Genomic DNA, 26,825 nt, shown 5'->3' on the forward strand with positions numbered 1-26,825 from the left:
CGCTTAATCAGGTAGGAACCAAGGGTTTTATTTTTACCTACAACATATGTTGTTTACCTGTCTATTTCAGTATTTAGCTGTCTCTTACCACCACCGAGGGTGCCAATCAGCTAAGTATATATCTGACAGGTAAGTTGAATGTATAAAAATGATATTGTTATGATACAATAAAGTTTTATACATACTACTTACCTGCAGATATACAATTAATGGCTCCCACCCACCTCCCGCAGGAGACAGGTGGTAGAGAGAAAGAATCTGATAGAAAACGGGAATGGTTCCTATTCCTGCCACCCAGCGGCAGGACGGTAGATCACCTGACCTACCTGTAGCGTGTGGCGCGAAATTTAAATTTCTGTCGGGACGACGGAGTCTAAAGCTAAGTATATATCTGCAGGTAAGTATGTATAAAACTTTATTGTATCATAACAATATCATTTTTTTAAATATGATTAAGGGAACATCCTAGTAGTTCATACTGTTAGACTATGTCGCATAGCCAGAGAAGTAATAAGCAAGGCTGCAGATAACAGCCAGTATTTGACAGCTGTTCTCATTCCAGGACAGTGCAGAAAACCTCCCAGTTTACTGTAAAAATGAGTCTTGTTTCTGAGAATTGGCATACTAGAGCTTGAGCAGCCTACCACAGCTAATTTTAGTAGCTTAAACTAGAGAAATATTACAGGAGCTAAAACTAGGAAAGTTTAATGATGATTTAAGAGAAAACTAATGAAACTCAGACAATTTTTTTTTCTCATAAAAACCCAGACTGACACCAAAGTTAACTGATGCAAGGGTCCAGCTGAGAGAAGTTAGGTTATAGCTTTCATATATGCTCTTGCCCTTTCAGAATATTTGGCTTTAACTTTCTCTGGCAATATGTTGTAGGTACAGTTTGACACGTGTGTAGGAGGGCAATAAGAGCTGATAAACCTTTTATGTAGGTCTGTGAAGTGGCAAATACTTTGGGAGTTTTTTGCATTAAGGTACATCCTTTATTTAGCAGATAAATGATGAAAACTGTACTGACTGCAGATTGCTTTATGTGCTTTGGATCTGCACATTTATTGGGTCTGTTGGTAAAATGGATGTAAATAGTATAAAATATAGCATTTTTTTCTTGCATTGCATTTTAAGATGTTTTTACATTATAATGGCTACTCTATTTTGTAACAGGATCTGATCACCATGACAGAGGAAAAGAGAGGTGCGAAGGGTGGTGGCACTGCAAACAAACGATTGAAACAGGGAGGCAAGGTAATTATTGAATGTGGGTTTGTTTATATTAAAGAGATGTAAGATGACTATGTTCTTTACATTACTTTGGATATAAGGAGTAATTGTCCTACTTAAAATCATACCAGTTTTCTTCATTCAGGTAAGAAGAAAATTTAATATGACAAAGCTAAAAACAATAATTTTCAAACCTTATACAGTTTATGTCATAAAAGTTGACATCACATTAAGCTGTATTAGCTTATATCAGTGATTCTCAACCTGTGCGCCGCAGCGCCCTTCTGCGCCACGACTGTCCCCCAAGGGCGCCGCAAAAATTTCATGGATAGGTTGGATGATATATATATATATATATATATATTATATATATATATATATATATATATATATAATATATATATATATATATATATATATATATATATATATATATATATATATATATATATATATATATATCATACATATATACATACATTACATAACATATTATTAACCATACATATCATACATCACATACATACAGACATACAGTAACAGTAATACTTGGGTTACGAATTTAATCCGTTCCAGAACCTGCTTCGTAACCTAAAAAATTCGTAACCAAATGGATTTTCCCATAAGAATGTTATAAAAAGCAAATAATGCGTTCCACCCGACCATGAATAACCATTTCAATTCATATTTTTCCATTTATTTTTGTTCACTAAGGTTGAAAATTCGTGTAGGAATTACATAAAATTATAAAATTGAAGAATGAAATTAAATATAAACACTAGATTTAATATGCATGCACAGTAAAACCTGAACTTTACCTTTGGCGAGTGTGGCTGCTGGCTTGACGGAGACGGGAGGAGGGGAATGTGAGGAGGAGAAGGGTTTTAGGGGCTTGGGGGGGAAATCTCCCTCCGTGAACCTTCTGGAAGACTTTCTGGTTCTTTCTCTAGAGAGCACCATTCACTACGATCACTAATTTACGCTTACGCAACACTATGTTGTCTTTCACAATTTTTGAAAAAATATTTTTCTATGAGCAAATTTTCTACATCGTCGAGAATATAAGGCCGTTGTTTCGTCAATACTGTGACACCTTTTGATGCTTTACTGGCTTTAATTTCTTCCTTTTTCTTCAAAATAGTGCAGATCGTTGATTGCGACCGCTTGAAGAATGCTGCAATGTCTTTCACGCACTCGCCTTTATCATGCATTTGGATAATTTCCTTCTCCATTTCGACTGTAATCATCTCCTTCTTTCTTATGCTTTCCTTCTTGCTGCTTGCCTTCGTCATCTTGGGAGCCATTGTCCTTTTAGTATTTGGGTAATAGTAATGTATAAGCACTATTACGGAGCGTATCACGACAGATGCGTTCAATCTTACCGCCAGCGAGATATTGAAAGAGTTATGGTTTAAAAAGGGTCAAGGGATGCGTAGGAGGAGTCACGTGACCCTCGTTAAGTTTTGGCCGAAAAAATGCGTTCGCAGATCCCACGCTCATCCGATGTAAACAAAGCAGGCGTTAAGTTTTGGCCGAAAAAAAATGCGTTCGCAGATCCCACGCTCATCCGATGTAAACAAATCAGGCGGCCTCCCATGATGGAAATTCGCGCATTCGTATTCCAAGCGAAATTCGTATTCCAGAATGAGGTCGTCACTTCGTAAGTTAAAAAATTCGTATACTAAATCGGTTCGTAACCCAAAGTATTACTGTCATACATACATACATACATACAAACAGTTGGTACCTCGAGATACGAAATTTATCCGTTCCGAGGCGTCCTTCATATCATGAGTTTTTCCGTATCTTGACGCATTTTACATGTAAAATTGCTAATCCGTTCCAAGCCCTCCAAAAACACCCAGTAAATTTCATGATAAAGCTAAATTGACCTATAAACAATGAAATACTACAACAATTGGACCATTCAATACCTAACTTGATATGTACTGCTAATTACCTGTAAATAAAGTGTATTAGTGTACATGGTATACAAGAAATACTGTACGCATGTAGTAAATGTGGAAGCTTACCTTTTGAGTGAGGCTATCTCCGAAAGTGGCGACAGAGGAGGAGGACAAACGGCAGATACGTACGTACTTACGTACACTTAACTTTACGAAACACAAAAAAATGTAAGGAAAACATACATAAACTAAACTTTATGAAACACATTAACAAAACTGTAATACTTAACTTTACAAAAAACTAAAATAAAAAATTCTTTTTTGTCTTCTTTTGATTTTTAATTTTTTATACTTTACATACTTTTTTTTTTTTTTTTTTACAAATTTCAACTTCATCACCACTTTCAACTTTCTGTTTATTAGTATCACTTGGTTCTTCCTTTTTGCTTACTCCTGCTAATACTAAAGGCCTCTCTAAAAAAATAACTATCCAAGGAAGATTGCTTCTGCCTACTTTTCACAATGTTCCTGAAACGACTCAGGCAAGCCTCGTCGAACTGCGCAAGCATACGACCTGTGTAAGCCTTTTCGGGGTGTCTTTTTTTTCAACAAACAATTGCACTTTATGGAAAGCAGCTAGAACATCCTTAATTTCTGTCGTTGTCATAGGGTCGTCGTCGTCCTTCTCGCCGCTGCTAGAGAACTCCTCTTGAATGACGTTATGTTGCATGGCCTCCAACTCTTTCAGGTCATCCATCGTAAGCTCCTCTTGGTACTCCTCGAGAAGGTTGTTGATGTCGTCCTCGTCGGCGACCAGCCCCATGGACTTGCCGAGTGCAACGATCTCGTCAAGATCTGGTTGCAAAACAGTTTCAGGATCGTCAACTGTTTCTGAATCTGCAGCACCGGCTTCGCCCACGTCGAATCCCTCGAAGTCTCGGGCAGATACGGCATCAGGCCAGAGTTTCCTCCACGAGGAATTCAAGGTTCGCCTCGAAACCTCCTGCCAAGCTTGGTCAATGAGTTGGACGCATATGACAACATCAAAATGCTCCTTCCAAAATTCACGCAAGGTGAGGTTTGTGGTATCGGTGATGTCGAAACAAAGATGTTTCGTATACAGCTTCTTAAAGTTCGATATCACTTGCTGGTCCATGGGCTGGAGGAGAGGGGTGGTGTTAGGCAGAAGATAAAGAACCTTGATGAAGGAATACCCCGCTAGGATATCTTCCTCGAGGCCAGGAGGGTGGGCAGGGGCATTGTCCAACACCAGCAGACATTTCAGAGGGAGGCACTTCTCTTCCAAGAATTTCTTCACTGCCAGGCCGAAACAGATTTACCCACTCTGTGAACAAAAGCCTCATTACCCAGGCTTTTGCATTAGCCCTCCACATCACTGGAAGCTTCTCCTTAAGCACCTTGTGGGCCTTGAAAGCTCGAGGAGTCTCGGAATGATAGACCAGTAGGGGCTTCACCTTGCAATCCCCACTGGCGTTGGAACAAAGTGCGTGCGTAAGCCTGTCTTTCATAAACTTATGCCCGGGTAGCTTCTTCTCTTCCTCCGTGATGTATGTCCGACGAGACATTTTTTTTTCCAAAAAAGGCCAGTCTCATCACAGTTGAAGACTTGCTGAGAACTGTAGCCTTCCTTGGTCATCATCTCGTCGAACGTCTTTTTAAAGGCTTCGGCCGCTTTCGTGTCCGAGCTGGCAGCCTCCCCATGCCGCACCACCGAGTGGATGCCAGTCCGTTTACAGAATTTCTCGAACCACCCATGCGAAGCCTTGAACTCTGCGGTTGGCGTTGATGTCCCTTCTCCTCTGTCGTCTTTGGCCTGGGCAATCAAATCGCCGAAAATAGTGCTGGCCTTGTGGCAGATTGCTGTCTCCGTTATCGTATCGCCAGCGATTTCTTTGTCTTTTATTCAGACGAAGAAGCCTTTACATCTCATCGTGCACGTGGCTCCTCTTGCTGGACAAAATAGTGACGCCATTGGAAGGTGTAGCTGCTTTGATGACATCCTTCTGCTTAAGGATGGTGCCTATTGTCGACGGATTTCGGCCGTATTCCTTGGCGATCACACTCAATCGCATACCAGCTTCATACTTCTTGATAATCTCCATCTTCGTCTCCAAAGTGAGCATCCTCTTCTTTCCGTGAATTTCAACTTTCTAGGGACCCATGACTACGTATATATTGTACGTAATTTACATATAAGTAGAGTAAAGTTCTCACACAACACGATAAAGTACGTTTACTGCAACGAAATGACTAACAAATTTACGTTAATAAACAAAATCGTTAGAACGAACGAATACCCATGCGTACGATAACGATGCTGGGACGAGTGGCCGAGGCACGCTGCTACGTAGTAGATGCATGCTGGGAAGGATGCTAACCAATAGGAGAGAAGGATCTCATGGGAGAGCAGGAGGATGGTGGCGAGTCTACTCAGTTGGCGGCGCGTGAGTTTCAAAATTGTTATCGGTGGTCCGGGTGAATCTCGGACTTTACAGCAACAACCTTTCGTATCTTGAAAAATTTTCGTATGTAGAGCCGTAAAATTTTTTGTATTAGCTTTCGTATCTCAAGTTTTTCGTAAGTTGAGCCTTTCGTATCTCGAGGTACCACTGTAGCGGCTTAGTGTTTTCAGTCCTCTGTAAAACTACAGGGATTAAAGCCGTCTTCACTGGTTGGTGTCGTCGACGGGACTTTTTCTACATTCAGAATCTTGAGAGTTTACTTCTCTCGATTCAGCTGTGAAGACGTAGGTCCTCATTCACCTTAGTCTTTCACTGGCATATAGTATTGTTTTTCCTTAGTTGATATTCAACTACTATGAGAACTTCTGTCTTGCCATCAGGGGCCTCGGTCTCTTAGAAGGTAATTGACGATTGTCTGATGGGCGCATGCCTTGAGAGAATCATCATCTCGTCTCCCAACATCGGTGGCGAACAAGATTGACAATTTGTATGGTTTCTCGGCATAACCCTTCAAAAGGCAAGTGTCATGTGACTACGTCTTGGATGCATGACTGCTCACCTCACACTGAGTGCAGTCATTCGGCAGCTGTTGAAGAGTCCGAGATCCTCATGAACTACGCTGTGGACTTTGTATTGGTTGATCCAGATCAGTCATTACTTTATCCTATTGGCGTGTTGCTTTACCCATAAGGATCGACACCCACCATGAAGTGTCGGTGTCTTTATCCGTTGTGGACTGCCAATGCAGAAGTGTCCGATGACACGTCTTTCTCCGAGTATTACGAGACCATGAGAGACTTCTTTGCAGTTGGATAGTCCAGTGGATGGGTACTTGTCATCACTTCGAAGAATATGTCGGACAGGAAGATAGATAAGGTCATTGCGACCATATTTATTTATCTTTCCCTTCAGGCCAGCCCACAGGTCCTAGGAGCCTCATTTCCTTGGACCAGTGGTGGATGCATGCAGGTTGTGTTTGCTTACCCAACTCCTTCAAGAGGATAAGTTGCATCTCGCCTATGGTGTGCAGTTCTAGAGGAAAGAAGGATGCGAGAGTGACTGGCCTCTCCACCCTCCCCACCTCGTCCTTCCACTCCTCTTCCTTCGGGTTGAGGAAAGGACTCGAACTTACACTGGATGGTCGGACGATTGATGCAGTAAGCTTATACATAAAGCATCCTTTTCATACATTCAACTTACCTGGCAGATATATACATAGCTATCGACTCCGTCGTCCCCGACAGAAATTCAAATTTCGCGGCACTCGCTACAGGTAGGTCAGGTGATCTACCGCCCTGCTCTGGGTGGCAGGACTAGGAACTATTCCCGTTTTCTAACCAGATTCTCTCTGTCGCCGGCGGTATCAACATTGTTTTGCCCTACTTCCTCCTGACTATCAATTCGTTTTTTCGCAAAGCTTTTGATCATCTCTCGCTGATATTTGGTGACGTACTTGGATCGTTGTTTGGCAAATTCGCTATCGTGGACTGTTTTTTTGGACTTGGTTTTTTGGAATTCGTGAATATGTCTGACTCTAGTGTTAGTTTCAGAGTGTGTGTGAATGAGGGCTGTAAGGTGAGGATTCCGAAAGCTTCGGTAGATCCTCATACTACTTGTAGTGGGTGTAGAATGGTTGAATGCTCGATGAGAATACGTGTAACGAGTGTGAGAAATTGAGTGCACAAGAGTGGAAGAATCTAACTTCTTACTTGAAGAAGTTAGAGAAAGATAGAGAGAGGAAAGCGGCTTATAAAACCCGCAGAATGTCTACATCTCATGATTTACTATCTAGTTCTGTAGCTTCTTCCTCTGATAATCATGCCCATTCTGTTTCAGCCGTTCACAAAAATACTAATCCCTCTAGTTCTGCTTCGGAAATAGCGGAACTTAGAGCTTCCCTTCAGAAAATGCAGGGAAAAAGTCGCAGCATTGGAAGGTAAGGAAAGTGAATGTGGTTCGCTAGTGATATTAGTGTCCCCAGTGTAGTGGAGGGGGCGTCTGGTCGTCTCTGCGACGCTCCCAGGCCTAGACCTCTTCCAAGCTCCCTGGCCCGGAGGAGAAGGAAAGTCGAAAGCCGTACGGGGGTTGTGGAGAATCCCCAACGATCAGGCGTCCCTTCGGCAGAATCGATCATATCACATACTGCCAAGGACCGCTATAGGAAAAGCGTCCTTCGAGAGTGCTTTTCGTCGTCTAGTTCGCCTTCTCCGAGAAGAGGATGGAAGGAGTCGAAACTTTCCCGGCCTTTGAAGAGGAGTATGAAAGAGCATGAGCTCAATCTAGTCCCGAGCGCTTCTCTGAAGAAGGAGCGGCCACCTTCGGTAATAAAGAAGGCGAGAATACATTCAGACTCTGGGTCTGGAAGGGATCCTAGAGCGCCTTCCAGATCTCCCTCTCCTGATTCGAAAGATTCCTCAACCAGGAAAATATTAATGAATATGCAAGAGCAATTAGCCTCGTTAGTAGGAACTCTATATAAGGAGCCTACTCGTAAGAAGGATGATAGGCTTCCTATTAAAAGATCTAAATACCAATCTCCTGTCGGGCGCGACGCACCCTCTTCAGGGGAGTTGTCGCACAAGCGGCCATCTCTGGGGGGAGCAATGCGGTAGACAGGAGAGAAGTAAGAAAGGAAAGTTACTCCTGTCAAGAGTATGGCGCCAACCAGGAGCCAGGCTCCGAGTAGGCGCAAAGAGCCACAGTATGCAGTACAACATGCAAGATCTTCAACCAAGCGTCAAGAGTTAGCTGAAGAGGAAGATCCTGTTAGGAGTAGAGCGCTTGTGAGACGGAAAGCGCCTACCGGAATCAATACTCCTACTAAACACCAGACGCATTCTAAGGATCAGGAGTATTTGGAGCGACGTACTCCTACCAGGCGCCAGGAGTCGTCGGGCCTCGATACTCCTCCCAGGCGCCAGAGTATTCTGAACTTAATACTCCTCCCAGGCCGCCAGGAGTATTCCGAGGCTTATACTCCTCCCAGGCGCCAGGAGTATTCTGAACTTAATACTCCTCCCAGGCCGGTCCTCCAGCGTCCCAGATATTCTGAACAAGATGCGCCTACTAGAAAGCCAGGAGTATTAGAGGCGCTCTGCGCCTGCCAAGCGCCAGGAGTATTCCAAACACGTTACTCCTACCAGGCGAGATACTCCTGCTGTGCACCAGGCGCATTCCTCGTATGAAGAGCCTGACATTCGAAAGAGAGTAAGGGAAGAGTCAGAAGAAGAAGGGAGCCGTCTCCTTCCGAGCTATGAACCCCAGAAGATGCCTCGGAGGATGAAATGAAGGAAGGGATCTTCTTATAAAAGTTCTTCGTCCCTTCTATTAGAGGAATATGGAGACTCGTTAACGCCAGCCGCTCCTCCTTCTCCACGCTCTCTGTTCTCGAGCACGAAAACGCACAAGTCTTCCTCTTTCCTAAAAATGAAGCCTGCTATATCTATGAGGAGGGCGCTTCAATCTCTTGACTCCTGGTTCAAGAAGAAGAAGGAGTTAGGAAGGACGGTCTTTTGTATGCCTCCCGCTAAACTTACAGGGAGGGGGAGAGGCATTTGGTACGAAACGGGAGAGAATATGGGATTGTCTCTGTCCGTTTCAGCTGAGTCAGACTTCTCGAGTTTAGTGGATTCATCGAGAAGACACGCCTTGAATGCAGCGAAAGTAACATGGGGGCTTTCGGAAACGGACCACCTCCTCAAGGGACTTTTTCACACTTTAGAAGTTTTTAACTTCTTAGATTGGTCCCTTGGGGTTCTGGCCAAGAAATCTCATGAAAAGGAACAACTGGACCCAGAAACCCTAAATAGCATCCTCACCTGCATTGATAAGGCTGTTCAGGATGGATCGGCTGAGGTATGCTCCCTCTTTGGTGCAGGAGTTTTAAAGAAGAGGGCGTTCACAGTGCTTTCCTCACGAAGGCCGTCTCTCCTTCGCAGAGAGCCGCCTTATTGTTTGCGCCTCTCTCAGAACACCTTTTTCCCTCGCAGTTGGTGAAGGATTGCGCATTCTCTGACTGAAAAGGCCACCAGGATCTCTTAGACAATCCTCAAGGAAGAATAGGCCTGTGGCCAGTGAGGAAAAGAAAATGGCTCATCCAGCTCAGCAGCAGCCCTTTCGAGGAGGTCTTCCAACTAGATCCATCGCCAGAAGGAAGTCACCGAAAAGAGGGGCAGGTCCTTCCTTCCGTCCCTTTAGAAAGGAAAGTTGAGAGTTCTGTCCTCCAGACACCCGTAGGAGCCAGGTTACATTCATTTGCGAAAGCCTGGGAAAGACATAGGAGCGAATCCTGGGTCGCATCCCATTCAAGGACATTCCTCCCTTGACAACATCACCGAGGGAATTGTCCGCCAGATACAAGGACCCTGTTCTGATGGATACTCTTCGTCAGATGGTGGAACAGATGTGGGACAAAAGAGCAATAGAGCTAGTGCTGGATTGCAGCTCCCCGGGGTTTTACAATCGCTTGTTTCTTGTAGCAAAAGCCTCGGGGGGATGGAGACCGGTACTGGACGTAAGTGCGCTGAACAAATTCGTAGAACAACAGAAGTTCAGCATGGAAACGTCTGCTTCAGTCCTTGCGCTCTGCGGCAAGGGGATTGGATGGCGTCCCTAGACCTTCAGGACGCATATTTCCACATCCCGATCCACCATTCGTCGAGGAAGTACCTTCGATTTATGTTCGAAGGAAGAATCTATCAGTTCAGGGCCCTGTGTTTCGGCCTTTCCACGGCTCCTCAAGTCTTCACGGACGTGATGAAAAATGTAGCAAGACATTTACATTTGAAAGGGATAAACGTCTCCCTGTACCTGGACGACTGGCTCATCAGAGCCAGGTCTCGAAAGCAGTGTTTGGAGGACCTGTCAACAACACTGGAATTGACAAAATCATTGGGATTGATCGTGAACCTCGAGAAGTCTCAGATGATCCCCAGCCAGAACGTTGGGTTTATCTTGGGGATTCAGATGGATTCTCGGGGTTTTCGAGTTTTTCCATCTCAAGAGAGAATAAAGAAAGGCTGTGCCACAGTATCGAACTTTTTAGGGAAAGAGCGCACTTCAGCGAGGGAATGGCTGAGCCTTCTGGGGACCCTTTCCGCGCTCGAACAGTTTCTTTCTCCTAGGAAGATTGCATCTTCGTCCGCTTCAGTTCTTCCTGAGGAGAAGTTGGAGTTGGAAGACAGGACAGCTCTCGGACACGTTTCCAATCTCGGAGGAAATAAAACATCATTTAAAGTGGTGGTTGATTCCCCCTTAAAAGAAAACAAAGAGTGTCCCTGCAAGTACGGAACCCAAGCCTGACATTGTTCTCAGACGCCTCGGAGTCGGGCTGGGGGGCAACATTGGGATCCCAAGAAGTGTCAGGCACCTGGTCGGCAGAACAGGTGTCATGCACATAAATTGCAAGGAGCTTTTAGCAATTCACCTGGCGCTAAAGAGCTTCGAACACATAGTCAGAGGCAAAGTCGTACAGATAAACTCAGACAATACGACAGCTCTGGCTTATGTCAAGAAACAAGGAGGGACGCACTCTGTCGCTCTGTACGAGCTAGCAAGAGATCTTTTGATTTGGGCGAACCAAAGGAAGGTAGTTCTTCTAACAAGGTTTGTCCAAGGGGAGAGGAATGTGAGAGCGGACAGATTGAGCAGGAGGTTCCAGGTCCTTCCCCACAGAATGGACACTCCACTCAGAAGTCTGTCAGAGCCTTTGGCTCCTTGGGGGAAGCCTCAAATAGATCTTTTCGCCACATTCCTCTCCAAAAGGATAGACACATTTTTGTGCCTGGTGGAAGATCCCCGGGCATATGCAACAGACGCCTTCCTCCTGGACTGGTCAGGGATAGACGTTTACGCTTTTCCCCCGTTCAAGATACTGGGGGAAGTAGTCAGAAAATTCGTGGCATCCGAAGGAACCAAAATGACTCTGATTGCTCCGTATTGGCCAGCTCAAATTTGGTTCACAGAGGTGATGGAGTGGACGGTGGACTTCCCCAGATCTCTTCCAAACAGAATAGATCTGCTCAAACAACCCCACTTCGAGAAGGTACCAATCAAAATCTACCCTCCCGCTCTTGCTCTGACTGCCTTTCGACTATCGAAAGACTTGTCAGAGCGAGAGGGTTTTCTCTGCCAGGCAGCAAGCGCAATTGCTAGAGCCCGCAGATCATCTACTAGGCGAGTGTACCAATCGAAGTGGGAAGTTTTCAGAAACTGGTGCAGGTCGAAGAAAGCTGTCCTCTTCCAGTACCTCTGTGACCGAAATTGCGGATTTCCTTCTGTTTCTTAGAGAAAAGTCGCATCTCTCGGTACCGACTATTAAGGGGTACAGGAGTATGCTGTCAGCAAACAGTCTTTAGAAACAAGGGATTGATCTAACGAATGATAAGGATTTGCACGACCTCATTCGTTCCTTCGAAACATCAAAGTCACTTGAACCTAAGGTTCCAAGCTGGAACTTAGATGTGGTTCTTAAATTTTCTATCTCAGAAGAATTCGAACCACTACACACTGCTTCTTTTCGTAACATCACTAGAAAGTGTTTGTTTCTGATGTCTCTTGCAACGGCAAAAAGGGTCAGTGAGTTGCACGCCCTTGAATCAAGAGTTGGCTTCAAAGGAGACTCTGCAATTTGTTCATTTCAGTCTCTCTTTCTTGCCAAAAACGAAAACCCTTCGAATCCCTGGCCCAGGAGCTTCGAAGTGAAAGGACTTTCTAGTTTGGTGGGCAGAGAGGCAGAAAGATCCTTTGCCCGTTAGAGCTCTAAAATTTTATCTGGACAGGAAGAAGCAGTTGGGGGTTCGCAAAAGGTCTTTGGTGCTCAGTAAAAGACCCCAAGAGAGCAATGTCCAAGAACGCCTTAGCCTTCTTTGTTAGAAGTGTCATTTTGGAAGCTCATAAGAATTGTTCAGATGATTCTTTTAATCTTTTAAGAGTGAGAGCCCACGAAGTTAGGGCAATCGCAACCTCTGTGGCGTTCCAAAGAAATATGTCACTCAAAAACATTTTGGACGCAACTTATTGGAGATGCAACGTGTTTGCATCCCATTATTTAAAAGACGTGCGAGTTACGTATGAGAAATTTTTTTCGTTAGGTCCGTTTGTGTCAGCACAGACGGTTCTGGGTAAAGGAGAAAGCACCAATCCTTAAAATTGTGTACGTAACCCTCTTGTCGGATGTGTTCTCGTGTTTTCGGTGTATGGGAGTGTCAGTTGTCGCACAAGCGGCCTTCACTTCGCTTCATTTGAAAATCGAGTGACATCTGACTATTAGAGGGGTACAAACTTTTAATTTTTGTATGTATGAATTTCGAGTTGTGGTTGTTTGCTAAGAGTTGTGGGATAACTCTGGGCAATCTTAGAACTAACACGGGTTAGGATCGGGTGATCGGGATGGTTGTGTGCTCCTTAAATAAATGCGTGTTGTCATATAAGCGATGTGCTCCCCATTGACAAACGCCAGTTAGGGTTCTGTCGAGTAAGTGGGAAGAGACCCCATCGGACAGATCACAAGAACTCTTGGCCACAGACACTATCTCGCTAAGTGGCTCTGAGATGAAGCAGACTCCTGTGCAGTAGCCACGAAGTCTTCCATCTAAGAAGGTAGGAACTAAGGTTTATTTATACCTACAACATATGTTGTTTACCTGTCTAGTCAGTTAGTTAGCTGTCTCTTGCCCTCCACCAAAGGGTGTCAATCAGCTATGTATATATCTGACAGGTAAGTTGAATGTATGAAAATGACATTGTTATGATACAATAACGTTTCATACATACTTACCTGGCAGATATATACAATTGAAGACCCACCCGGCCTCCCGCAGGAGACAGGTGGAAGAGAGAATCTGGTTAGAAAACGGAATAGTTCCTAGTCCTGCCACCCAGAAGCAGGGCGGTAGATCACCTGACTACCTGTAGCGAGTGCCGCGAAATTTGAATTTCTGTCGGGGACGACGGAGTCGATAGCTATGTATATATCTGCCAGGTAAGTATGTATGAAACTTTATTGTATCATAACAATGTCATTTTTATGTTTCTTATCAGAATCATAGAAGGAATCCCTCTCCTTCCTCTAGCAAGGGGAGGAAGGAGACTGGCAATCATGTAAACCCTTCCCAGAACTTTGCATTAATGCCTCTGACCCAAAATATTCTTCACAGCCCATTTTCTGATGAGTTACGATTTCTCACTCATTTGGAAAAGGCCCAGAAGTCTGACTCTTGATCATGCAGCTCCTATACTCAGATCAAGTTGTCAGAGGTAGGGCACTCCTCCTCACTCTTACGACCAGGAGGAGTAGACTAGGTGTGTAGAACTTCAGTCAGTTCTAGAGGCTCACTCATATTCCTCCCACCAATCAGTGAGTCTTCCTTATGTAAAGTACCGAGGGTTTGTAAGTCGTATAGGAACAAATCACAATTTTTGGAAGTAAATTGTATTTCTCCTAACTATACAAAACCTGAGGTCCTTTACATTAATGCCCACATCATGCCACCCCTCATTTATGAACCTGGGCCGAAAGGCAAAGAAGTGTGTTTACATCCGGGCAGGCTAGCCTACCCGCCTGCCACACGGTAGCTACTGCCTAACCACCTTGTTCAAGAATTTAACGGCGTAATTCCAGCTATGCCGAAAGTAATTCCTTATGTAAAGGACCTCAGGTTTGTATAGTTAGGAAAAATACAATTTACTTCCAAAAATTGTGATTTTTCAGCATTATTAAGTAGTTATTCTCATTTCTGGACAATTATGATTTGTGATTTTTTTTAGCTAGTTAGTTATGTCTGACACAAACACTTCTAGTTTCTGGTATTGTAGCAAAGGTTGCAATACCTGGACGACTAAACTGACGATTCCCATGCCATTTGCGCGAATTGCAGGGGGCAGGTTTTTAGTTTTAATCTGACTTGTGACAAGTGTAGATTGGACTGAACAGAAGTGGAAGACTAGCCTCTCGTTTTGGCAAAACTAGAAAGAGACTAAGAGGAAGGTAGCTGCTAAAGGCAGTAGTAAACTAGCATCTAGTCAGGCTTTAACTCCTCTTGCTGGTAGTAAGGATATTACTGTGTCTTCCCTTTTGATTAATCTTGTTTCTCCTGTATCAGTTCATTTTCCAAGACCACTTATTTCTCCTTGATCCCATACTTCTGAACCCAATTGCTTTGCCAGCCTTGAATGTAAGTTTGACCAGAAGTTGAATAGAGTGGTTAATACAGTGGCCCAAATAGGGACATCTGTGTGAGTCATTATGGACAAACTTGAACACAGTGAAAGTGCAAGTGTAGTGAGAGTGGATGACGTGGCTGCTTGTCCCACTGATTCTCCTGGCCCAAGGTTCCTGCCATACTCTCCTATACCAGGGAGGAGGCATACCAGAGGCCCAAGGGAGGTCAGTGAGGTCTGCCCACGGGCAGCTGCCCCCTCAGTCTAACCTGTTGAATCCCATGTTGAGATGGGAGACAGCTGTTGGAAAGACATCTTGGAAGTGACCCAACTTTCCTCTAGTTTGGGAGACTCCTCTCCGAGCAAGAGGCGCCAGTGGCGTTTCGCTGATGAGTCATGCCCGCTGAAGAGAATGTCCTCTTTCAGGGATCAGTCTCCTCTGCTGCTCAGCAAAAGGTGATGGGTGCCTTCATTGAGCCCTCAACCTTCTTGCAGCAAGTGGGACAGTCCTGAATGTTTCCTCTCTGGGACAGCGGAGTAGGATGCCTAGGCATTCTGCTTCTCCTCAGAGACATTCCTCGGGCTCCAAGCGCCCTGTTTCTGATGAGTGTTCTCGGTCTCGCTCTAAGTGTCCTATTTCAGTTAAGTGCCCTGCTGTGGCCAATCGCCCTGTTTTGCCTGACGCTCCTTGTTTGCCACTCGCTTTTCTTGGGATGAGTGCACTGTATCTCCCAAGCGGCCTGAAGCACCTGAGCACCTTGGTACAGTCAGGCGCCCTGTCGTGACTTAGCTGCATGAAGTGATCGAGTGCCCTGAACCAACCAATTGCCCTGGAACTGGCGTAGACCCTTGGTTCCATTGCAGTGCTAACTAGACAATATTTTGCCTGTTCTTCAGAAACCTTCTGCTCCTCCAGTGCCATCTGCAGATCCTTCATTATCTCCTATTTCTTTAGATGATGTGGACTGATCAGGCCAAGACACCTATAGTACCTTATTATTCTTTGTGTAGGTTTTTATTGGATAACTTCTGGGTTTTTTCTCACTCGCATCACCTGCTTCTCCAGCTTCATCTTTTATGATGAGGAGCCAGCCGTCGGACTCCTTCAAGCCTCCTAAGATGGTCCTTTCTTTGTTGTCAAAGAAGGCTTTGCTAGAAGTGGAAAACTGGCTTTTTGAGAAGAGAGAGCAGGGTAAAGCATGTATTAGTATTCTGCCTGGCTCGGAGATGTTACTGGTCTTACATGACGTGAGAAGCGCCTTCCCTGGGTGTGTCTGGCTCCTCACAGGGAGACTTCTCAGGACTTGCTGATACAGGTCACAGGTCTGCTCTCTCTTCTGCGAAGGTTTTCTTCTTGTCCTTTAAAATGGATCACTTGTTGAAGAGCCTTTTCAGGTCTTTTGAAGTACGTATTATGTTTTCTTGATCGGTGTGTTGGAGCTCTGGTTAAGAAACACCACGATCGCTCTCTCCCAGAAGATTGTGCTGTGGACTTCATTAATTTTCTTTCTTGTGCTGATGAAGTAGTAAGGGACGGTTTACACGAGTTGACTAGCCTTTATGCTATGGGAATGCTCAAGAAAAGTGAACTTTGGGTTTCTTTCACTTCTAAGGGCATAACAGCCTCACAGAAGTTGGCACTTCTGTTCTCCCTTTTAGACAAGCACTACTTATTCCCACTTGACACTCAAGACTTGTTAACCCAATCTATTAGGCGACAAAGGGATTGGCCTGCTGTCTCAACGAAATCCAGCCACAACTCTTTCATGGGTCCAGACAGAGGTTTTAGTTCCGACCCCAGAGCTCATTTGGGTTTACCTCTAGGAGTCTAGAGCAATTGAGAAGTCCTCCATGAAGTCGGCCTATCGCAAGGGAGAGCCACGTCCTTTATGCTCTAGTTTGGGCCAGGCTTCTTGCCTTCTGGGAGGAATGGCGCAAAAGAGGGGCAGATCAGTGGGTAGTGAGAGTTCTGAGGAAAGGTTATTCAGTCCCCTTCAAGAAGAGGCCACCCTTGTCCAGCACTCCCGTTGTCTTGATGGTTTACTCCATCTGCTCGGAGAAACAGTCAGGCCTCTCAAACGAAGTCTTCTCTCTCGTCAGCAAGGGAGGCATAGAGGTAGTCAAGAACATCGGATCAAAGGGCTTCTAAAACCATCTCTTTGTAGTACCAAAGGCGCCAGGAGTGTGTAGACCTGTGCTAGATGTAAATGCTTTGAATTTCTTCATAGAGAAGATCAAGTTCAGCATGGAGACTATGTAGTCCGTCCTTGCGTCCGCTGTCAAGGAGACTGGATAGTCTCACTGAACATGCAAGATGCATACATCCACGTTTCCATCCACACAGATTCAAGGAAGTACCTCAGGTTTGTGCATCAAGATCAGGTATTTCAGTACAAAGCACTATGTTTTGGTGTTTCAACTGCCCCACAGATATTTACTTGGGTACTCCCTCCCCTCCCAGGTTGGCTACATCTAGTGGGATTCATGATCTCACTCTACTTGTACAATTGGCTTCTTTGTTCTCCTACAAAGGAGAGCTGTGTGGAGGACTTGTAGAAAACTCTACATATAGCACAGGAACTAGGTTTGTTATTGAGCCTACAAAAGTCTCAATTGTATCCCACTCAGTGTTCTCTATTTGGGGATCCTGATCAACTCTCGGACTTTTCGAGCTTCTCCATCTTTTGAAGAGAAGGTATTCATACTACATGACAGGAGAAGTTCCTTCCTTGGGTGTGGCTGCCTCCTCCCAAGGGGACTTCTCCAGTCTCATAGAGGTCAGCCTTTTCTGCAGCCAAGACCATGTTCTCATCGGCTGAACTGGACCATTTTCTTCGGAATTTGAAGAAAAGGGAGTTATGTTGTTCTTTAAGAGGAGGGAGTTATGTTGTTCTTTTACCACTAAAGGAGTGACATCAATTCAGAGATTGGCCTTTTGTTTTCACCTGATTGGGAGAAGGCCTGTTTCCACAAAAGAAGTCAACACAGGATTTACTAACAAAGTCGTCCAGACAGCCTATTTCTTTCGAGGAAGGGGTCAAAGATCTTCTGCCAGAACCCGAGCCATGTACGGTTCTCGCGAGGACCATTAAGAAATTCACAAGAAAACCTTCCAAAAAGTGAGCACAATGACATCCATATAAAAGTAGGTTCGAGACTCCTTCAGTATTGGGAGAAGTAGAACTGGAGAGGAGCAGAGCAATGGGTGATGGAAGTATTAAGACACAGCTACAATATTCCATTTCTGGAAACTTCCTCCCTTAGCCAAGAGGCTGGTCACCTTAATCGCTTACTCCAAGAATTCACAGAGATTTTTGGCTCTCAAGGAGGTGTCCTTACTTCTTGAGAAAGAAGCAATAGAAGTAGTCCCAGATCAAGAGTCAGAGGGGTTCTACAATTGCCTCTTTGTAGTGCCGAAGTCATCAGGAGGATGGAGACCAGTTTTGGGCGTAAGCAGCTTGAATGTTTTCATCCAAAAGACGAAATTCAAAATGAAAACAACATGTTTGATTTTAGCATCCATCTGTCAGGAGGATTGGGTGGTATCAATAGACCTTCAAGACACTTACTTCCACGTACTAATCCATCCAAACTCCTGAAAGTTTCTAAGAGTTTTGTTTCGGGACGAAGTGTTTCAGTTTTGGGCACTGTGCTTTCGACTTTCAAAGGCCCGCAAGTATTCACACACATCCTTGCTTCCTTAGCAGGTTGGCTTCATCTAATGGGAATAAACATAGCATTCTACTTGGACATCTGGTTTCTTCTAGCAAAGTCGAAGGAACACTGTACGGAGTACCTTTGGAAAACACTTCTACTTGCACACGAACTAGGTTTAGTAATAAATCACCAAAAAGCACAGATGACTCCTTTATAGTTTATTTTGAATTAACTCTCAACTCTCTTCGTTTTAGGGCTTTTCCCTCCCCGAAGAGAGTGGAGTCATCTCTGCAGAATGTAGACGAATACCTGAATCTTCAGTATTGCAACACCAGCGGGTGGATGAGTCTCCCGGGGGTGTTGACCTCAATAGAGCAGTTTGTCTCCCTAGGGAGACTTTATCTAAGAGTTCTTCAATTCTACGTAAGAGACAAATGGAACAGAAAAAGACATCCTGACTCATTCAAGTTTCTGATCACCCAGGAATTCAAGAAACACCTGCATTGGTGGAAATCAAGGGACAGGTTACTAGAAGGGGAAGTGTCTCTTTTCCTCAGAACCCAGACCTAAACTTCTATTCTGACGCATTGGATCTGGGTTGGGGAGCTCTCTTAGGAAACAAAGAAATCTAGCTTACATAAGCAAACAAGGAGGAACATGCTCTTTCTCCCTCTGCAAGGTGGCAAGAGACCTCCTCGTATGGGCGAAACAAAATCTGACTTCATTGATCACCAAATTTTTTCAGGGAATAATGAATGTCTTGGCGGACCAGCTGAGCCGCAGGAACCAAGTCATTCAGACAGAATTGACCTTAGATCCACTGGTATTTCTAGATCTAGGGAAACTTTGGGGGACACCGATGTTGGACCTATTTGTGACGTCAAAAACTTTCGACCTCTGCTTTTTTGCTCCCCAATTCCAGATACTTGAGCATGGGCAACAGATGCCATGCTACTTGATTGGTCCGACAAGTTTCTCTGTGCTTTTCCCCCATTTACAATGATCATGGAACTATTGAACAAGTTCCATCGTCAACAAAACATAACAATGATCCTGATAATACCATTTTGGCCACAGAGGGAATGGTTCTCAGAACTAATAAGTCTACTGGTAGACTTTCCAAGACTTCTACCTCAAAAGAGAAAACTCCTCAGACAGCCCCATTTCAACTGCTTTCATCAAAAGTTGTCTTCTTTGGCTCTGACAGGGTACAAACTATGGAATGGCTCCTCAGAGCAAAAGGGTTTTCGAGACAGGCTTCAGAAGCTATTTCCAAAAGCAGTCGTAAGTTGTCATCTGACGTATAGCAAAGCAAGTGGACAATATTCCGAAACTGGTGCAAAAGCAATAGAATCTCTTTTACTAAAACATCTTTAACAGAGATTGGGGACTTCCTTCTATTCTTGAAGGAAACAAAAGGATTACAGTGGTCCCCCTGTTTTCGTGGGGGATGTGTACCAGACCCCCTTGCGAATAGTTAGAATCTGCGAATAGCTGGAACCCCTATAAAAATGCTGAAAACGGCCTATTTTGGTAAGTACAACTCAAGGAAAACCCAATAAAAATTTTTATACCTGGTTTTTTCAATAGTTTTTTCCTAAAAAGTGCATTTTATGATGAAATTGATAAAAAAAAAACCCAGGAATTTCTGGATATTTCTCATAGAAATATACTGTGAATAGGCAGATTTCCTGCGAATAATGGGTAGATATGGTCCAGAGAAAAATCCGCAAATGTGTCACTGCGAATCTTGGGGGGGGGGGGATCCACTGTATCTTCTACCGTAAAAGGATACAGAGTGATGTTTGCCTCGGTGTTCAGGAGGTATTGATTTATCTGCAAATCAAGATATTTTGGACTTAATTAGATCCTTTGATATGAAGAAGAGAAACATGGAACTTGTCTCATGAAATTTAGACAGTGCTAAAGTGGCTCGCTAGTTCTCAGTTTGAACCCATAGATTCAGCCTCTTTATGTAATTTGACGAAGAAAACTAATCTTAGTGGCTCTTGCAACAGCAAGAAGAGTTAGTGAAATACTAGCCATGGACAAAAGAGTTGGTTTTGTGGCATGCGACACAATATGTTCTCTCACGTTAGGTTTTTTTTGCCAAAAACGAGAATGCAGCTAAACCATGGCCTTGATCCTTTAGATTTAGGAGTCTGTCAAGAATTCTAGGGTTGCAGATTAGTGAAAGTAAAGGCACACGAAGTCAGATCAATAGTGACTTTGTTGACTTTCAGATACAATCTTTCTCTTCCATTTTTGAAACGACTTACTGGAAATGCAAGTTGGTGTTTGCTGCTTGTCATTTTCGGGATGTAGAAATGATGTATAAAGTTTGCAATACCTTGGGACCTCTATCGTTGACTGGCATGGTACTGTATTTAAAAGTGTAGGTGAAGGTGTTCTTTTTCTCTGGTTATTGTATTGGTGCTGTGCCCTGGGCAGGGGCATCTGTTTGTTAGTCCTCATTAGCATTCAGAAATATCCTCCGCTATGAGGCTCCCACTTATGTAGTAGACGACCCGTAGCTATACTGCCCGTCTCTACTGGTTAAGATGAGCGTGATACCAGAGGCAGTATCAGGATACTGCTGCCCTCTTAACAGGTAAGGAAATAGCAAACACTCTGAGAGCGTTAGCAGAAATTTCTTTCTCATTTCATGTTTTTATTAACATTGTTTGGGGATAGAATACAGTGGACTTCCCGTATTCAGGACTCACACATTTGCGGATTTCTCTCGGGAACGTTTCCCCACATTATTCGTGGGGCATTCGCATATTCGCTGTATTTTTCTATGAGAAATATCACAAATTCCTGGTTCTTTTATCAATTTCATCATAAAATACATTTTTTTTTGTGATAAAACTATTAAAAAAAAGTATAAAAATTTTTGTGGGTTTTTCTTGAGTTTTAACTAACAAAATAGGCTGTTTTCATTGTTTTTATAGGGGTTCCAAGTATTCGCGAATAGAATACAGGGGGACCACTGCAGTCCATGTATCCCATGTGGGAATCAGCTATGTAATTACTTAGTAAGTTACATATACAAAAATGGTATTTTTAGCTGCCAGTACTTTTTAGCTTTTAGCTATATCATTACTTAGTAAGTATATACAAAATCTAATTTGATTATAAAAAATACCATTTTTGTTTGTATACTTCCTTATTTTCAGGGGCTAACACTACCAATTTAAATCTTATTTTTTTTGTGTATACGTACTAATCATTATTTATTTCTTATTTCAGGGGCTAGCACTACCCAAGATTAGTTATAAAGTTGATGACTGTTATAAGTTTACCGAACCTCCAGTAGAAAGTATTGACGGTACCCCTTCCTATCAGCCTATGTACTTTTTGAGAACTCACTCAAAAAATAATGATCCTGCTGATGTTCAAACTCAGGTTAGAAAACATTATATTTTGTTCATGAAACTTACCTGTCAGATATATATATAGCTGTATTTTCTGAAGTCCGACAGAAATTCAAAAACTTCCGGCACACACAGTGGTCGGCCAGGTGGTTAGTACCCATTCCCGCCGCTGGGAGGCGGGTATCAGGAACCATTCCCATTTTCTATTCATAATTTTTCTGTCGCCGTTGCTGGAAACACCTGTTTTCAGTACCTCCGTCTTAGGATTTTGGAAACTTCATGGCCGCTAAATATCCTAATTGTCTTTTGATTTATTGACTTGGATTTGTGGCTAGGCATACGCTATCTTAAATTGTTTTGAATATGATTCATTTTTGTATATCTGAATCTAGTTAGGCTAGTTTCAGAGGGTGTTGTCTGCTAAGATAGGGTGTGGCTACCGAAAGCTTCGGTAGTTCCGCACTCGATATGCACGAGGGCTATGTGTCTTGCTTCTTTGTTGAGATTTGTCATGTAAGGAGTGTGAGACTTTGTCTAATTCCGTAAGGAAGACGTATGATTCGTATGTACGCAATTAATCAGTAAACAAAGTCAGGGTAGGCTAACCTACCTGTAGACTTTATTTTGTTTTCCTAACCCTGTAGTATGGCCTACGGGCTATAAATATGTCTCGTGAGGTAATGCCCTTTACGTTATAGATTCCATCTGTATCTTGGAATCTAAGGTGCTCGCTCTCCTATCATTGTGGTGAAGAGTGCTACTTCTGTAGTTGTTACTCCTAACCCTGTAATGTTGCCTTCGGGATCTAAACAGTTTCTGTAGAGGGTATTGACCTTTCTCTGATACTCTATCGATTCGTAACTTAGAATCGAAAGTGCTGGCTTTGGAGAGCAAAAGTGAAGTGGCTAAGTGCAGTGACAGTGCCCCTTGTGTAGTGGAGGGTGCGTCAGATCGGCCTTATTTCGCCTCTAGGCCGGGACCTCTGCTTGACTCCCAGGAACAGGGAGAGAGCATGTTCGAAAGCCGAAGGAGGGTTACGAGGAACTCCACCGATCTGACGTGCCTTCGGCAGACCTGAAGTTACTCCCAGGCTGCCAAAGTGCGTGCACGAATCCTGAAGGATTGCTTCTCGTCCTCCGAAGCGTCCTCCCTGCGCAGGGTTTGGAGCTTTCGGAAGGACTCGCGCCCTCTAAATAGAAGCTTTATAGAAGAGGACGTTTCACGTCCTCTCCTCTCTCTCTCGTCATGCGTTGCAGTGAGAAGTAAGAAGGCGAACGTCGCCTGAACTCGTGTACACGTCTTTCCACCGAGAAAAGGGAAAGCAAGTCATATTAGCAGGACGCTTTTGAGCGCGGACGTCCTAGCTTTGTTGCTGTGAGAATAAGAAGGCGTTCCCTCGCCCCGCGTATTCTCACACGATCAACCCTTCACCTGAGGACTGCTGCGTGCAGTCGGTTTTCTCTACGAGATGTCTAATGCTCTTCCCTGAAGGCAGTTTCGCTTGCATTGACGCCTGTCAGGAGCGTGACGCTTTTCTGCACTTTTTTTTTTTTTTTTTTTTTTTTTTTTTTTTTTTTTTTGACGCTCGGCTTAGACGGGACGTTCGGATGGACGCCAGGCGCGCGGGTGCACGCCAAGCGCGCACCAGTTAGTACGATCCGACGGCGAGCGCACGCCAGTGGATACCGAGCGCGAGCGGCGCGCACCAGTGGACGCCGAGAGTGCTCGCTGCTCGCCAGTGGACGCCGAGCGTGCTCGCTGCTAGCCAGTGGACGCCGAGTGCGCACGCCAGGTGGTGTCGCCTGGCTGAACGTTTCTGTTGAAGTCTTCAAGCTGATTTGGGCCTAAAGATTTTTTACCTAACTTCGGTGATCCCTTCTACATCGCCTGCGAAGAATGTGAAGTAAGCAGTGCTTCGGAGGAAGCTTAAAGTGAAAAGGCAACTTCGTTTTCGAAACCCAGCAAGACCACGGGTTTCGTGAATTATAGAGGTCTCTGTCAGTAATATTGCTTTTCGTAAAGTCCAGGATTGGATGGAGTTATGGAAAGCTCAAGGAAAGATCTCTTTTGCTCTACCGCAGTCAAGACTTTGCGGTAAGGCAGCTATGGGTTATGTAAAGCTCGACGTCCTGCACGTCAGGACTCTCGGCAACGTTCAGTAGGATTCTTGCAAAGGCACTCATCAAAAGGATGCTCTTCAGGAAAGCGCAAGACAGGACTTCCTTTGCCATACTGCCAATAAATTTTGATACGGGAGAGGAAGCTGGTTGGAGAGTTTCTTCCTCTTCCCAGGATAATTTTGCAAGCTTTTTAGCCCATCTGAAAGGGCTTTTCAGATGATAGATTTTGTTAGTTCCTAGTCGGGACTACGCTGCCGTATTGAACATCGTCGTTCTACCTGTCGTAAGCCGTCTCTTAACAGGATTCTTGCCCCTTCCTCGTTTGAGACGGGAATCGAAAATAAAATGCTCGACTTCCTGGATTACGTTTTGTCAATTCAGTGAATTTCCCCCATTGACAATATACTATCGTTTTGTCAAGTAAGTGGGTATCCCCTCATTGACAAAATATCTCTTTGTCCCGTAAATGGGTTAGTTCTCATTGACAAACATCATTAACTTTATATTGCGTAAGCGGATAAGCTCTTATTGACAAGATTCGGAAGAGCTCTCATTCATCATTCGCAGACTCGTACAAGAAATAGACTTGTAGACTACGTCAATGAACGCTTATGTCCAATAACATAAGAAGCTTGAGCTGTCCGCTTCAATTCTCTTGAGTTTTGTTTATGAAACTTGCCTGTCAGATATGTATGTAGCTGTATTTCCGAATTCAGCTATAGTATATATGTCTGCCAGGTAAGTATGAAAAAACTTTATTGCAATATAATATCATATTTTGCCTTGCGTTATTTTACTACTGGTTGGTTCAAGTCATATACGCTTGCTGTAGTTACCTCTTCGGATGGCAACCGAGAGGTCTATTGTCTATTATTTTAAGGACATTTAATCGTTACTCCCTGCAGCCTTCCAGGAGTTTCCGATTTATCTTTTACCGTTGTATGGTAGTGTTATGACGACACAAACGCATCTATATATTTAGCGTTTTCTGTTTCGCTTAAATATACCAGCTTGAGAGTCTCTTTATGCTAAAAATTACGGACCTATTTCTTCGTAGAATAGGGTAGCTGGCAACCCAGGCATAAAGTTAAGAGACGACGATCGTAAGCTGCTGCTGTCACTGTCCTCTCCGCCAGTCCAACGAGGCAGTACCAAGCTCGTTCGCTGTCATGCGCTGTAGGTTACGTCTCTCTCTCCTGCGGGATTGACTGACTAACCGTATCTCGTGCTGGCAGTTACGTCTCTCTCTCTCCTGCGGGATGACTGACTAACTGTATCTCGCCCTACAATCACAGACTTTAGCCTAAGATTGAGGGGATTTCTTACATGAATGAATAAACATTGCATTCGTTTTGCCTTACTATGTTCTCAGAGATATCTCTTATTCCTTTCGGTGCTCGTTACCGCACGGTATAGGACTACGAGTCTACCGCAACATTTCACTATTATATGCTCTCCTGCTTAGGCAAAGCGCAGCCTTTTTAGGGAAGTAAACATACTGTGTGAGGGAATGGATGAGCTTGCTGGGGACCATTTCCTTCCTAAAGAAGTTGTTTCCCTGAATAGACTGCAATTCAGACCTCTACAGTTTTTACCTACCGGGAAACTGAAATTTTATTAAAGATCTAGGAATGATTCTGAACATCTCTCGGTGCGTTAAGTATCACTTGAGGTGATAGAAAGAAGGTGCCGGACATCTGGAGAGGGTTTCAGATGTCCTGGATCATAATCTGAAAGAAGTGGAAGCAATTCTGTCGTCCCTCCAGTCCTGGAAACTAGTTTTTGGAACCAGTGGTCCATATCAACTCTGATCTTCCACAGCTCTCTCATATCTTAGGAAGTATCTTCTCTCGGTCCCTGTTCGGGTTTACGAGAAAGAGCCTATTATAACAACAGGCGTAGAATGTAACGATCCTCTAGAGGTTCGTTACAGGATTGCAAAAGTCCGTACGAATCGTCTCGATCGACGGCAGCAACTATACTGACTTTCGAGTGGAATCTTTCTTTAGAAGTATGTGAGAGTTATGGAGACTTTAGGGACGTCCTTTCATACATCTCTTCGCTATGATATTGAACAGGGATGGATGTTTAGTCTCTTTTCCCCTTTTTCAAACACTTAGGAAATATAATAAGATGATTTATACCATCACAGGGAGCGACAATGATGCTAATCGCCCCATGTTGGCCTTCAAGATCCTAGATTCACAGAGGTCACGTCCTTCCAAGGACCTTTTCCGAGAGAGTCGGTCTACTTTAACACGAAAGGTACCTATAACCTCTCCGCTCTGAGTCTGACTACGTTCAGACTATCGAGATGTTGACAGCATAAGATTGCCGTCTTCCCTTTCCGTTTGAAGAATGGGATAAGCTGGCAGTCACAACTATTAAAGAATACGCAAATATGTTGTTGACGGCCTTTGGGCTCAGAGATTTGCTTCTGTCAAACAACAAAGCCCTTCACGATCTTTGAGTTCTGTGGAATCTCGAAACTCGCTCACCATCTACTTTTTGTCTCACCTGTTTTCTCGGAGTCAGACACTCGTGCGAGATCAGGAGACACATAGTAGCCCTGAGTTTCTTGTTGACGAAGTCGGTTGCGTTTACACACCCCCGATGATCGTTAACATGAGACCAGGTTGGACTGTCAGGCATTCGTCCTTCGGGACTGAATCGCCTTTTTGCTCCTCGCTCCTTTCTCCTGGCACCAGAAGCTCGAGTCAGGAGTGGCTCAGGAGTTGATTCGCTAACGACGTTGGGTTGCGTTTATACCCCAAGGTTTGCTTAGCTTGAATCGCCCAGGCAGTCCAGACACTCATCCTTCAGCGAAGAATAGTGCCTTATGGTCTTCAGGGTACAGCCTTGCTGTCCTTGATTCGTCTGACTGGTCAA

At 44.1% G+C, this 26,825-nt stretch overlaps 1 protein-coding gene across 1 annotated transcript in view; it reads left to right on the forward strand.

The window, feature by feature from the left end:
• The window catches only part of LOC135198582 (leucine-rich repeat and WD repeat-containing protein 1-like), a 178,260-nt gene that overhangs the window by 33,671 nt on the left and 117,764 nt on the right, over positions 1-26,825 (forward strand). The window contains exons 2-3 of the mRNA XM_064226299.1: positions 1,177-1,257; positions 21,692-21,847. Coding sequence (XP_064082369.1) covers positions 1,177-1,257; positions 21,692-21,847 — 237 coding nt within the window. The remainder of the gene's footprint in view (positions 1-1,176; positions 1,258-21,691; positions 21,848-26,825) is intronic.

The sequence above is a fragment of the Macrobrachium nipponense genome, chromosome 22, assembly GCF_015104395.2.
Source record: "Macrobrachium nipponense isolate FS-2020 chromosome 22, ASM1510439v2, whole genome shotgun sequence".
Lineage (NCBI taxonomy): Eukaryota > Metazoa > Arthropoda > Malacostraca > Decapoda > Palaemonidae > Macrobrachium > Macrobrachium nipponense.